The sequence below is a fragment of the Electrona antarctica genome (assembly GCF_951216825.1).
Source record: "Electrona antarctica genome assembly, chromosome: 7".
In the NCBI taxonomy this organism is placed as follows: domain Eukaryota; kingdom Metazoa; phylum Chordata; class Actinopteri; order Myctophiformes; family Myctophidae; genus Electrona; species Electrona antarctica.
Genome location: NC_136812.1, coordinates 22447318 through 22462297, shown reverse-complemented (window position 1 = coordinate 22462297; position 14980 = coordinate 22447318). Strand labels below are relative to the sequence as shown.

The 14980-nt window shown below is 40.9% G+C and overlaps 2 protein-coding genes across 2 annotated transcripts; one reads left to right on the top strand and one right to left on the bottom strand.

Moving 5' to 3' along the window:
- Positions 1-2809: 2809 nt before the first annotated feature.
- On the top strand, positions 2810-6878 carry LOC306926630 (mitochondrial adenyl nucleotide antiporter SLC25A24-like; the record flags this gene model as incomplete). The annotated part of the gene is made up of 3 exons (XM_079505987.1): positions 2810-2983; positions 3424-3574; positions 6143-6878. The coding sequence occupies 3 exons, from the start codon at positions 2810-2812 to the stop codon at positions 6322-6324; spliced, it is 507 nt and encodes a 168-aa protein (XP_079362113.1). The 3' UTR covers positions 6325-6878.
- Positions 6879-12588: 5710 nt separating this feature from the next.
- LOC306926453 (transmembrane protein 69-like) lies at positions 12589-14724 on the bottom strand. The gene is made up of 3 exons (XM_079505759.1): positions 14595-14724; positions 13845-13894; positions 12589-13646 (listed from the first exon to the last, which is right to left on the bottom strand). The coding sequence occupies exons 2-3, from the start codon at positions 13887-13889 to the stop codon at positions 12813-12815; spliced, it is 879 nt and encodes a 292-aa protein (XP_079361885.1). The 5' UTR covers positions 13890-13894; positions 14595-14724; the 3' UTR covers positions 12589-12812.
- Positions 14725-14980: the final 256 nt, after the last annotated feature.

Here is a 14980-nt window from a genome sequence, read left to right as displayed (position 1 = left end):
ATTTAAGTAAATAGTTTAAAGGACAACTCATTTGGTTTTCAGCTAAACTAAGAAGGTTAAAGGAGAACTAACTCTCCCTGTTTTTCCATAGCAATGTTTATTTATTTGATATGGACATCACATTGCACAATTGTACAATTTGTAGATGCATTGCTTACACTGTAAGCCTTGGTGTATTATCGCGAGTGCTAGTTTTCAACACCTGTGTTATTTAAAAAAATATATCAATTACACAAAGTTGAATTCACTGTGACAGTAAGTGGTGTGGGACAAAAGTACTTCAATTGCATATATTTTAATTTAATGAGTCTGAATTTACCTCAGATCTGGACAGTTTGTCGTGTATGTTCATTAACCTTTTGACTCCTTACCTTCTCAGCATCTATTGAGGGCTCAGAGCAAGTGAACATGACCACGATGGTGAAGAAGATTGTAGAAAAGGAGGGGTTCTTTGGACTCTACCGCGGCATCCTGCCCAACTTCATGAAGGTCATACCAGCGGTCAGCATTAGCCGGCCGGCCTCCGACGGGAGGCTGCCACCCTCGTCCTGGCCAGGAAAGCCCAAAAGCAGGACTGGCACATCCTGCATGGCACCACCACAACTCCAGCGCCTCCAAGCAGACTCAGGTCTCGTCACCCCTACAACAGGGCAGCACAGGAGATGCTCAACTCCATCCCTGAGGACATCTCCAGAGATGCATGGCTTGCAGCAGCGTGGAAGCAGGAGTGGGAGTCAGCCGGGCCCTCCCGCATGCACCGGTACATCTGGGAACCAGGAGCTGGTGCCATAGCTGGAGATGACCTACCTCGCCAGCAATGGACCACACTAAACCGCCTAAGAACTGGGGTTGGGCGCTTCAATGCACCAATGCAGGTGATGAAAACCAGGCTGACTCTGGGGAAGACTGGACAGTACACTGGAATGTTTGACTGTGGAAAGAAAATCCTCAAGAAAGAAGGCGTGAAGGCATTCTACAAAGGCTACATTCCAAATATTATAGGCATTATTCCATATGCTGGGATAGATCTGGCAGTGTATGAGGTACACAATGTCTAAGGATACTACATTATAAAATATATGACAAGTAGTTAGACTGTATATTGCTGTATTGTGTGCGTACTCACAGCCAGAAAAAACATAGCCTTGTCTTTTCTTTTTTTTTTTAAACATCTGTTTATGATTTTTGGCATACAAGCATTTCAAGAATGTTTAACCAGTAAGTTACAGATTGGAAAACAAATAGCAGAAACATACAAACAAACAAAACAAGAGACTTGTCTTAACATTAATACATTCATGTTTATAAATTCATTGATATAGTAGTTACACTATATATTGTGTAAACACACGCATGCACGCATGCACGTGCGCACACCTACACCTGCTCAACGCGGGTAGGAGAGACGACAACCTCCGCGGGTGACAACGCAAGAGGATCCAGCCTTCAGATACGCAAAGCCCACAAAGTAGGTGTCGGCAACTCGGCATAGCCAGTGCAAAGCAACGGCGATAGACTGTGTCGAAAGAGCAACGTTTCGAGTGACAGCCAAGAAGTTCCCTACCACAATCCTCAAGTTAAAGGTGGTGTGGGAAGCGGTTAAACTTGGAAATTGCAACAAGGACTCAGATCTATTAACCTTGCATATTGAGCTTAGCCTACACGTTTTTGGGATCTTTCTAATGAGCTGGTATTTGCAGTTGTTACATTGCTGGATAGTATAAGAAGAATTTAAATGACTCACTTAAGCAAGTGAACAGAGTTTAAAGGTTTATATAAAGGTGTTTGCATTAAGATTGCAATTTTGTGTTTTACCAAACTAAAGGGTTTAAAGGCATAATTAAGTCATTTTTGTATTTCATGATAAAGGGTTAAAATAATTAATTTTGTTTTCACAAAGGTTTAAGACGTTTAAAGGGTAACAAGCTCATTTTGTGTTTATTTAAGTAAATAGTTTAAAGGACAACTCATTTGGTTTTCAGCTAAACTAAGAAGGTTAAAGGAGAACTAACTCTCCCTGTTTTTCCATAGCAATGTTTATTTATTTGATATGGACATCACATTGCACAATTGTACAATTTGTAGATGCATTGCTTACACTGTAAGCCTTGGTGTATTATTGCGAGTGCTAGTTTTCAACACCTGTGTTATTTAAAAAAATATATCAATTACACAAAGTTGAATTCACTGTGACAGTAAGTGGTGTGGGACAAAAGTACTTCAATTGCATATATTTTAATTTAATGAGTCTGAATTTACCTCAGATCTGGACAGTTTGTCGTGTATGTTCATTAACCTTTTGACTCCTTACCTTCTCAGCATCTATTGAGGGCTCAGAGCAAGTGAACATGACCACGATGGTGAAGAAGATTGTAGAAAAGGAGGGGTTCTTTGGACTCTACCGCGGCATCCTGCCCAACTTCATGAAGGTCATACCAGCGGTCAGCATTAGCCGGCCGGCCTCCGACGGGAGGCTGCCACCCTCGTCCTGGCCAGGAAAGCCCAAAAGCAGGACTGGCACATCCTGCATGGCACCACCACAACTCCAGCGCCTCCAAGCAGACTCAGGTCTCGTCACCCCTACAACAGGGCAGCACAGGAGATGCTCAACTCCATCCCTGAGGACATCTCCAGAGATGCATGGCTTGCAGCAGCGTGGAAGCAGGAGTGGGAGTCAGCCGGGCCCTCCCGCATGCACCGGTACATCTGGGAACCAGGAGCTGGTGCCATAGCTGGAGATGACCTACCTCGCCAGCAATGGACCACACTAAACCGCCTAAGAACTGGGGTTGGGCGCTTCAATGCACCAATGCAGGTGATGAAAACCAGGCTGACTCTGGGGAAGACTGGACAGTACACTGGAATGTTTGACTGTGGAAAGAAAATCCTCAAGAAAGAAGGCGTGAAGGCATTCTACAAAGGCTACATTCCAAATATTATAGGCATTATTCCATATGCTGGGATAGATCTGGCAGTGTATGAGGTACACAATGTCTAAGGATACTACATTATAAAATATATGACAAGTAGTTAGACTGTATATTGCTGTATTGTGTGCGTACTCACAGCCAGAAAAAACATAGCCTTGTCTTTTTTTTTTTTTTTAAACATCTGTTTATGATTTTTGGCATACAAGCATTTCAAGAATGTTTAACCAGTAAGTTACAGATTGGAAAACAAATAGCAGAAACATACAAACAAACAAAACAAGAGACTTGTCTTAACATTAATACATTCATGTTTATAAATTCATTGATATAGTAGTTACACTATATATTGTGTAAACACACGCATGCACGTGCGCACACCTACACATGTATTATAGTTTTGATTTCTCCAACTGATTCTGTATATATGGCTTGCAACTACTATAACTTGGGCATAATCTGATTTCCCAAAATTCTTTCTGCCTACCATCTCTAGAGCTTAAAAAATGCCTGGCTGTCCCGCTATGCCAAAGACACATGCAACCCTGGGATTATGGTGCTGCTGGCCTGTGGTACCATCTCCAGCACTTGTGGCCAACTGGCCAGCTACCCTCTCGCTCTGATCCGCACCAGGATGCAAGCTGCAGGTAAGACATCCACCACAGGCTGATACCTTGGGGTTCTTTCTATGCGGTTTACAATTTGAATGGTCTGTCATATTGGATTATAAGTAAAAGGTACAACATTAAAGGTGCTTTGTTATTTTTTTGTTTACATTTTTTGTTAAAATGTTAAAGCTCTATATTCTGATGGTAATTATTTATTTCTAACTCAACTGTTCGCCCCACCGACTTCAAATTGGACACACGCGTTCCACCACAGGGACTGCAGTTCCCGGCTTTGAGTCGGTCGGACCAAAAGGCCTCTGTCCAGCCTCTGGACAGGGCCCAAATTAGCCAATTAATCACACCTGATCACCCCTATATCACCATATATGGAGCTGGCCTGTTCTGACATCACAATGTGGTTCTGACATCTGCATAGACTCCATATTTGGGCATGCCTGTGAAGAACTCCATATATGGCCATAAAAGGGACGCAGACATTATAACTGGGTGGAGCATGCATTTCTAACTTGCATCGTTCCAAGTAGGCCAGGCACTGCTCTAGTTGTTAATAGTTTCTCTTTCGCTATAATGCCATCCTGATAAACGCACTATTGTGCTGTTCCAAAGTGTCTCTCCAAGTTTCCTTTCTTTTGAATAGTGATGCTTGTTACATTTAAGGCAATGCACTTCGAATGGGACATAGTGGAAAGAAATGTCTTCCACATTTTATCTAACTTTGTCATTTTCTAATGATGTTGATTTGTGAACTACACTAGTTTTAAAAACAATGCTTTGCATTGGGAGTTTCAAGCGAGTGCAACAGACTAGGCAGCTCTATCTCCGTTTCATAAAATACATTTTCAGGTGGGTTGCAAATTTCAGCCAATCAGGAGAGAGAACCCAACAAAGAATGTTTCAGCTTAAATGTTATAGTTCCAATTCTGTTTTCTTTTCTCTTGTTCTATGCTGTATGGGTTCTCTCTTCTAGTGGATAAAATTGGTCTTCCGATCTGGAAATATATTTTCTGTTAAAGTGTTGGAGAAACACGGAGAACCCCGTTATTGAACAATCTATACCAGGGTTCCCCAATAGGTGGCCTGCGGAGCGCCCCCTTGTGGCCCCTGGAAGGTCCCAGATATAAATGGCATTAAATGGGGGTCAGTAGCCTATGCATGTCAAACTGGGCATCCTTTTCAAATGGGGTCTTGCCCTGAAAATGAATTTTCAGGGCAAGACCTTGTGCGTGCGGACTCGGCCCCCAGCCTGGTACCCTAGTCAAAATATGGCCCTTGAGGAAAATGAATTGGGTAACCTTGCTGTATGGGTTCTCTCTTCTAGTGGATAAAATTGGTCTTCCGATCTGGAAATATATTTTCTGTTAAAGTGTTGGAGAAACACGGAGAACCCCGTTATTGAACAATCTATACCAGGGTTCCCCAATAGGTGGCCCGCGGAGCGCCCCCTTGTGGCCCCTGGAAGGTCCCAGATATAAATGGCATTAAATGGGGGTCAGTAGCATATGCATGTCAAACTGGGCATCCTTTTCAAATGGGGTCTTGCCCTGAAAATGAATTTTCAGGGCAAGACCTCGTGCGTGCGGACTCTGCCCCCAGCCTGGTACCCTAGTCAAAATATGGCCCTTGAGGAAAGTTAATTGGGTAACCCTGATCTATACTATAGTCCGGCAGCCGAGGTGGACGGGTGGGAAATTTGGTATAGTCTTTTTTTATTGGCCTAAAATATTGTCTATATACATACATCCATGAATCCACTTGCTGACCGGCTGGAAGTATTGGGATTTTTCTTTTATAGGGGTTTCTTGTGACCCTACCATTAACATCCTACTATGGCAGGCAAAAATGTCAAACTTTCCTTTTGCTTTAAGTAGCATGTGACCATTCCATTCCGAGCATTAGTTTTGCACAAAATACACATTTTGGGCACATTTGGGCAAGTGGCTATGGCTGCTTTTAGGCCTAGGAGTGTATTTTGTGCAAAACTAATGCTTGGAATGGATTTAGAATCATGAAAAACTAGTTTGACATGTCACATGCTACTTAAAGCAAAAGGAAAATTTGACATTTTTGCCAGCCATAGGATGTTAATGGTAGGGTCACAAGAAACCCCTATTAAAAAGATTGCCCAATACTAACAGCCGGTCAGCAAGTGGATTCGTGAATGTATGTGTATATAGACAATATTTTAGGCCAATAAAAAATACTATATACCACATTTCCCACTTTAAACAAAAGAAGCCTGTCTGCTGCCGGACTACTATAGTGTTTGTTCAATTCAGGGGTCTCCCTGTTTTTCCATAGCAATGTTTATTTATTTGATATGGACATCACATTGCACAATTGTACAATTTGTAGATGCATTGCTTACACTGTAAGCCTTGGTGTATTATCGCGAGTGCTAGTTTTCAACACCTGTGTTATTTAAAAAAATATATCAATTACACAAAGTTGAATTCACTGTGACAGTAAGTGGTGTGGGACAAAAGTACTTCAATTGCATATATTTTAATTTAATGAGTCTGAATTTACCTCAGATCTGGACAGTTTGTCGTGTATGTTCATTAACCTTTTGACTCCTTACCTTCTCAGCATCTATTGAGGGCTCAGAGCAAGTGAACATGACCACGATGGTGAAGAAGATTGTAGAAAAGGAGGGGTTCTTTGGACTCTACCGCGGCATCCTGCCCAACTTCATGAAGGTCATACCAGCGGTCAGCATTAGCTATGTGGTGTATGAAAACATGAGATCTAGCCTGGGCATTCAAAAGTAAGAGGCAGAGTAATCCATGATGACTGTGCAAGTGGCCATATTCACATGGCACCTACTTTGCTCAGTCTGTCAACGGATGGGGAACAAGCCACAAGCAAACAGATCCCTCCTCCCTACATCTGATATCCAGTTTACTTCACAGGAAACAGCCAACGTCAAGATGTTAAATGTCTGATTTCCCTCCAGATCTATACAGTCTACCAAAGATATTCATAAACGGGGTCCTAGTAATTAACTCCCTATGGGAGTTGTTTCATATATTCATAGATCTACATCTGAAGAAAGTGCAATATTGTATTCACACTTTGAATGTCATCATGTTTAATGTGTAACAGAGAGGCCTGTGATCTTTCATGATTGGATTACACTTGAGTGCCGCCGGTTAAAAAGATGGGCTTCCTTTGTTGTGAAGAGAATTAGAAAATATTTTGCACTTTTCTTATGTGCCTTGAGATTTATGTTGTCAGATATCTGTGGACGTCCCCCACCATCCCATTTGCCTTTCGTTCCAAATTGTGTTCACTAAATATTTGTGTTTACATTAAAACAGTATTTTATTACAAGTGTGTGTGTGTGTGTATTATGTGATTTTACCTACCATTGCTCTGATATCGGTGTGTGCCTGTAAATGGTGTGACATACAGTAGACGCATCTTGCATTTTGTTACCTTTATTTTCCTCCTAGCATTACATTTCTAGTTAATGCAAATCAAGGAGAAAACAATTAGACTTCCATTTCCTTGTTTAGGGTTGGGTGTCTTAAGCATTTACTGGCAAACTTGTGATCGACTTGGCATTTTGTGTAGCTGGATTTTTATTTTGTTAGTGGTGCCCACTGCCCATCAGATGAGTGATACAGAAACTCGATACTGAATTGATGAAAGCTTGTTTTGCAACTGGAGACTTTAAAGTGCTTTTTTTTATCCTGCTTGTGCTGTTACATTTATCAACAAATTGCTATTGATGCATGTTCTGACATAAAATAGGAAATTACATTGGAGCACTTAGTGTTGGGTCAGCTACATGTTGCTTAACTTGCCCATCAGAATGCCCAACACTGGTTTTAATTTATTTATTTTTTCCCAGTAAGAATTGAGGCTTGAATACCTGTACGTATAGTGGAGTAAGCAATCGCTCTATTAAAGTTAATTAATAGGCCTATAAGTATTGGGTATGATTCACTGTTTTGCAGTCTTGGGTCAGCTACATGTAGCTTAACTTGCCCAACACTGCAGATAACAATGCATTATAGCTAATAGGCCTATTTAATGAACTTAAATAGACCTATTGCGGCACTGCTCTAAATTCAGGTTCAGAAAAGTCATTTGAGATATGTGATTATGGCTAGAGAATTGGAGGTTAAATTCACTTCATGGAATTGTAGGGGTTTACAAAAAATCAAAAAGGTTAAGCAGGTGATGGGAAGGTTAAAAGATATCCACTCGAGTATTGTCTTTCTCCAGGAAACGCATTTGTTACTGAATGAGGATATTAGGATTAGGAAAAGATGGCGAGGGGAGGTGTTTTCAGCACCTTTCACTTCCCAGGCTAGGGGGGTCATGACTCTTATACACAAATCTATCCCATTTAATGTTACTAAGGTAATTGCCGATAAAATGGGGCGATATTTGATAATTCAAGGTAATCTTTTTGCAGAGTGTCTTATTTTGGTAAATATCTACGCACCGAACAATGATGACCCAAAGTTTTTCAGTAACTTATTTATATTATTGACATCTCTTGGGGGTCATTATCTGATAGCGGGGGACTGGAATGTGACCCCTAATCCTACTGAAGATAGATCTACTCATTCAGACAAAACTCACTCTAAAAGTAGGGAAGTTATTCACCAGTTTTCCAAAGACTTAAATCTTAGAGACATATGGAGAGATAGAAACCCTGGTGTATCTGCATACTCATGCTATTCTAGTACATACAAAACGTACAGTAGAATTGATTTATTTCTGGTTTCTGCAAGTCTTGTAAATAGAGTTAAGGACTGTGTGTATGATAGTATCCTAATTTCAGATCATGCTCCTAATAGTTTGATTTATGTAGACCCAGGTCGGATGCGGGACCCCCCTAAGTGGAGGTTTGAGCAGAGATGGCTCCAGGACCCTGAGCTGATAACTTTTTTGGAAGAACAAATAGACACCTATTTTGCTACAAATACGGATGAAACATCGGCAACTATAAGGTGGGAAGCATTTAAGGCTTTTATTAGGGGACAGATTATAAATTTTACGAGCTCCAAAACAAAGAAAAACAAACAAAAAGTTATATTACTGGAATCAAAAATTAAAGCTATGGAAGGCTCTTACTTTAAGAAGCCTTGTCCTAAATTACATCAGGAAATATTATTATTACGTGCACAATATAATGAAATATCCGCTTCCAAAGCAGCAGCTAATTTGTTAAAGCTCAAACAAACTATCTTTGACCAGGGTGAGAAGTCTGGCAGGGTTCTAGCCTGGCGCATTAAACAAATGCAAACTGAAAGAGCAATCAACATGTTAAAAAATGATGTTGGGGAGACGATAGAAGACCCTATCCAAATTTGCGAGGCATTTAGAGATTATTATGGTAAATTATATAGCTCCGAGACAAATCAAGAAGATGTAGTTGAGAGCTCCTTTTTGGATGGAATTAATATTCCTAAAATTCGAGAGGAAGACAGTAAAAAGTTGGGGGCAGATGTGAGTATTGGTGAGATTTTGGAGGCAATGAGTAATATGAAGTCTGGAAAAGCTGCAGGGCCTGATGGTCTGCCGATAGACATTTATAAAAGATTTGCGGGCGGATTGGCGAAACCCCTCTTGGACATGTATACTGAATCTTTTGAAGAGGGAGTATTGCCTCCCACTTTGAGAGGAGCCCTCATTATACTTTTGCCAAAACCTGGTAAATCAAATGATAGATGCGAAAATATGCGTCCAATCAGCCTCTTAAATTCTGATCTTAAGATACTTTGCAAAATACTTGCAAAGAGACTAGAACTTATCCTACCTGAAATTATAGATGAGGACCAGAATGGGTTCATGGTGGCCCGCCAGGGTTTTCACAATGTAAGGAGAGTATTGGATTTATTGCATGTCCAGGAGGGGGCGCCAGATACAGCCTTTTTATCTCTCGATGGGGAAAAAGCTTTCGACCGCGTAGAGTGGCCGTTTCTATTCGAGCTTCTTGGTCGATTTGGCTTGGGGGAGAACTTTTGTAAATGGGTAAGACTGTTGTATAACGATCCATATGCAGAAATACTAACCAACAATAATATATCTAGACCGATTAGGATCCATAGAGGCTGTAGACAGGGATGCCCTTTATCACCACTCTTATTTTTGATCGCAATTGAACCATTTGCAATTGCTGTAAGGGAACATACACTAATTACAGGTATTAATATAGAAAATCTAGAGCACCGCATATCTTTATATGCTGATGATGTAATATTATTCCTGAAAAATTTGGAGATATCTGTCCCAGCTATTCTGGATCTAATAACATCGTATGGTCGCATATCTGGCTACAAGGTAAACAACTCTAAGTCATCCATTATGCTTCTGAACTCGGAAGAAAGATCAAACCCTCCCGGTCATGTTCGTCACTTCAGACCAGTAAATGCCTTTACTTATTTGGGAATCCAAATCGTGCCAAGGTTGGAAGAGGTTGTGAATGCCAATTATGACCCAATTTTAGCCACAATCGAAAATTCAATTAATAGATGGTCAAGTCTTTCAATATCTTTGATCGGCAGAATTAATATACTCAAAATGAATGTACTTCCCAAGCTATTGTATTTGTTTCAGAACGTACCCTTGTCACCTCCACCAAACTTCTTTTCTAGAACCAGGAAATTGTTGACCAACTTTATTTGGAACAATAGACGTCCTAGACTTAGATTGTCCTTACTTTATCTACCCTATGATAGGGGAGGATTACAGTGTCCTAACTTGCTGTGGTATTTTTGGGCAGCTCAATTGAGAACACTAATGTTCTACTTTACAACGGATGCGGCGCCGGCATGGAAAGATGTGGAATCAAGCTCCTTGAAGTTACCACTCCCCCTTCATATTTACTCAGATACTTATAAAAACCTAAAAAGAATTACAAGCAATCCTATAGTTAAAACAATGATTGAAGTCTGGCATGAGGTTAATATATTTTTGGGAGAACATCCACGTCTCTCTCGCTTCAGCCCAATATGGGGTAATAATCAATTTGTGCCAGGTAGAGCTGATGGGGGGTTTAAATTGTGGGCTGATAGGGGAATAGGTCAATTAAGGGATGTATTTGAGAGGGGTCGGGGGAGTATGCTCTCGTTTGAGGAACTGGTCATTAAATATGATATCCCTCGCAAACACTTCTTTAAATATCTGCAACTGAGGGACTTTATTAGAACTAATCTGGGGCAATCCATGCTGGCCCCATCCATGTCTGTGCTGGAGAAAGCTTTGGTTAATGACCCATTCGGAAGGGGGTTAATATCAGATTTCTACGCCCTGTTGGTTGACTTTTCTCCGGAATCCTCGGAAGATAGGCTTAATGCCTGGAGAACAGATATTCAGGAGGATTTAACAGTGGAACAATGGAGTACGGCTTGTGCACAAGCTCAATCCCAGACTGGGAATACTCGTCTAAAACTTCTACAATACATCTGGCTTATGAGAGTGTACATTACACCAGTTAAACTTAATAAGTATAATTGTAATATTCCAGATGTATGCACCAGATGCGGTGAAGATAGAGGCACATTGTTCCACTGTCTATGGTCCTGTCCAAAATTGATTGAGTTTTGGGGGAAGGTCGGGCAGGAAATACAGAAGATTTTGTCAATAAATATTGTACCAGAACCAAAGTTCTTCCTGCTCGGTCTATATCCGGAGGGACACAAGATAAAGCGTAATGAACAAATGTTTATAGATATATGTCTTTTACAAGCTAAGAGAGTGATAGCATTGACCTGGAAGAGGCCGGACAAACCAAGTATTACACAGTGGTTCAGAGAATTGTCTTTATGTCTACCTTTGGAAAAGATTGCATACATTCTTAAGGACAAACAAGAAATGTTTCAGGAGGTGTGGGGCCGTTTTATGAGATACATAAAGAACAATAATTTGTCACATCTAATGGATGGAGCTGAAGAGGAGTAGTGCTGTTGTTGTTGTTGTTTTTTGTTTTGTTTTGTTGTTTTTGGTTATTGTTGTTTTGCTTTCTTTATATCAGTAATTGTCTTGTACTGTTCATTGTTGTTTTTTGTATATGTGTATTGTCATTTGTGTGTAAAAAGGAAAATAAATATATTGTTGAAAAAAAAAAAAAAAAATAGACCTATTGCTTACTCCACTATACACCTGCAGGTATTCAAGCCTCAAATCTGACGGCCACGCTACACCAGGCTTTTCGCGCACAAAACGCGCGCGTTTGTGCATTGAATTTAGGTCGTCCTATTTTAAAAAACGCGGGTAAACGCGCGGCCCGCACGTGCGTTTTTTAAAATAGGACTGGACCTAAATTCAACACACAAACAAAGCCTGGTGTAGCGTGGCCGTTACTGGGGACAAAACATAAAATAAATAATTAAAACCAGTGTTGGGCAAGTTAAGCTACATGTAGCTGACCCAACACTTATTTGACTGATAATTATTCACTTAGATTGGTTTGTAAATGGTGCATTTATATAGCGCTTTTATCCAAAGCGCGTCATTTCAGATTTAGCATTGTTCAAATTGACGTGCACATTTCAGTAGCTACAAGATTGATTGATTACTTAACAGTTTGCAAAATAGTACAGTGCTATTGAATAACTACATTCTTTCTCCTTGGCTTCAGGCTTGCATCTCAGTCACTCAGAAACCCAAGTTTATAATGTGGGATGGGCCTATCCAAAATATTCTCCTGAATTCATCCTTTTCCTTACATGTAAAATGTTACCAGTAGTTAAACTTCACATTACTTTTGTTTTGTTACTCAAGAGAAGACAAAACTGGAATAATTACTGCTCAATTACATGTATATTGCAAAAAAGAAATGATAATAGCTTGATTTGAGTAGATCTCATATCCTGTGATGTATTCATCATGTACAAGCTTATGTTGAAGCTCTATCTCACGATAGGCAGTTAACACCGTAAGCACTGATTACTCCTATTAAGATCTTATGTAATGCCTGTTCTTGTCCTATTAAAAGAACCGTTGTCACGTATGACAAGGATGTGCTCAGTTACAATACTAGATGTTCAGGCCAATAAAATCGAGAAGCCAGGGGGGAAAAGAAGGATAATTGTTTATATTGTATTAATCAGGGTTTCTTGTTCTAATTCAGATTCCATGGCAGATTCAATGGCACCAACTTCACATTTCCAGTTCATTTATATGATGTGGGAGAAATAGTTTGTCAAATATCTTCAACTGGAGTCTGACAGTCAACCGCAAAGTTCACACCCTTTCACCCTTATAAAATGTACATTTCGAAGAGCACAAATGGCCTAATTCAGAAAATAGTCTTCTCTGGGTAAATTCCACTCAGTAGAAGTGTGCTAATCAGGGAGAAAGAAGCCACAATGGTAAGTATGGAGTGCAATGCTTTGAACCAACTGGGGTACGTTGGCAGCAGAGAGAGGTCGTAGTGTAAGCTAATTCCAAGTCCCATGATTACGGTGATGATTGCTGGACTGATACTGTCACTGAGCAGCATAGCCACCCAGGCCAGCAGTGGAGGAACCACGCTATTGGCCAAGTTAATCCAATCAGGTTTCGCTGGGCTGCCCTCTGGAAGCGCAAATCCCCAGCGTGCTCCGCCCAGGAAGGAAAGGATGGACGCTCCATACGCTACCTGTGCGTAAGCCAACTGCGGGAGGTAGATCTCCGTCGAGGCCATTATTAGAGGAGCGGCGATGAAGGGGATGAGCCCAGCGAGCCCCAGATACATTGCTGGTTTGGGGCTCTTCCAGATGTCCCTCATGTCATAACGCAGAAGATCAAGCTCTCTGGGCGGAGGCTCTGGCTGCTGCCGTTTCTTCCACCACACTGCGGAAGTGTGGAAAGGCTGTGTCCTCACTGAACCAGGAGCAGCATGAGTCTGGATGCTCTGGAAGGGTGAAGGCCTCACTGAACCAGGAGCAGCACGAGTCTGGATGCTCTGGAAGGGTGAAGGCCTCAATAAACTGATAAGAGCCAAACTATGAGTCTTTAAACCAGCATCATTAATCCTAGAGGGAAGTTTGGCTGATGAAGCCCAACAGAGCGCCAGGGAACTAGATACACCATCAGGAATTCTTTCCAAGGCAGGTATCCAGGACATTTGTTGAGGACTGGCCCTCCATACCTAAACACACACACACACACACACACACACACACACACACACACACACACACACACACACACACACACACACACACTTAATTAATGACTTGACAGGTAACATCTTTACAAAAGATATTCTGAAAATGTACATTTTGTTGCCTAAGATTAAACATGCCCTAGAATGATCCAAGCATTTAACTGAGCTAAACACACGTACCTTGGGAGCAGTCAAAGCATTTCTTCTAACTATAGCAGAAAGCATTTTATCTGTGGAAACAGGTAAACACGTACATGTCACATTCAGGGGTTGACACTAAGGTCTCAGAGGCACTTGCCCGTCGGGCAAGTACAGGTCATGTTCTTCTAACTTCTACTTGCCCAAAGGTCATGCCCACTCCAGTAGCCTCGGAAACCCAGACGTTTAAGTAAATCATCCATTATAAAATGACAGGCAACATTTTAATTGCAGTTTAATTTAACAGTGTTTTTATTTTACTTAAAAAAACTTCATACCTCAGTGTGTATGCCATTGCCAAATACATAACTACTACTAGCTATGTATGGGTTCACATCACACTTTTACATTTTAAGTGTAGCAACAGTGAAAACAGCATATTATAGGTAAACAGTGCTGTTATTATACATTATACAGACCAAAAGACGTGTGTGTGTGTGTGTGTGCATCCCCTCTCAAATACCACAGTATAATTCCCAAGCATATTTTATCCTAGCCCTGGTCCAGTGCGTTAGCGAGTCTCTCTAACGCACCGGACCAGGGCAACTCTTATCCGGCAAGGATCCCATATATGATATATCTATGTTGTTTTATCTAGAAGCAACAAAGAAGGAGAAATATTTGCAACTTCAAGTCAGTGCTGCAGCACTGAAGAGACGGACTCGATCGGACGGAGATTACAGAAATAGTCTGCTAAAACAAACAAACACAAAGTGATATTCTGAATCTTACCTTACTTTCAAGTCACGTTGGACCACTCATAAAACGTGATCATTTGTAATTTTCTATTTTTCTTCAGGGTCAACCTGAAGCTAGTAAGTCTGTAACTGTAAACGTGTACGCAATGAATGTCATCCGGGGCGGGCTCGGAACTTTAATCTTGAAGGAACGTTCCACATAGAGCCCCAATTCCTTTAGCAGTATAATACCACTGCTGTACTATGTTACAATTTACAAACTGGTAATACAGTAAGTATTCAATCAAACATGTAGTTTATTTTGTAGCTACTGCTACTCATAGTGAATAGTGAATAGTGACATAGTGAATCATGGACTTGTTAATGCGCATATCGCTTTGCTACTGTAAAGTGTAAACAACACAGCATACGACACACGTC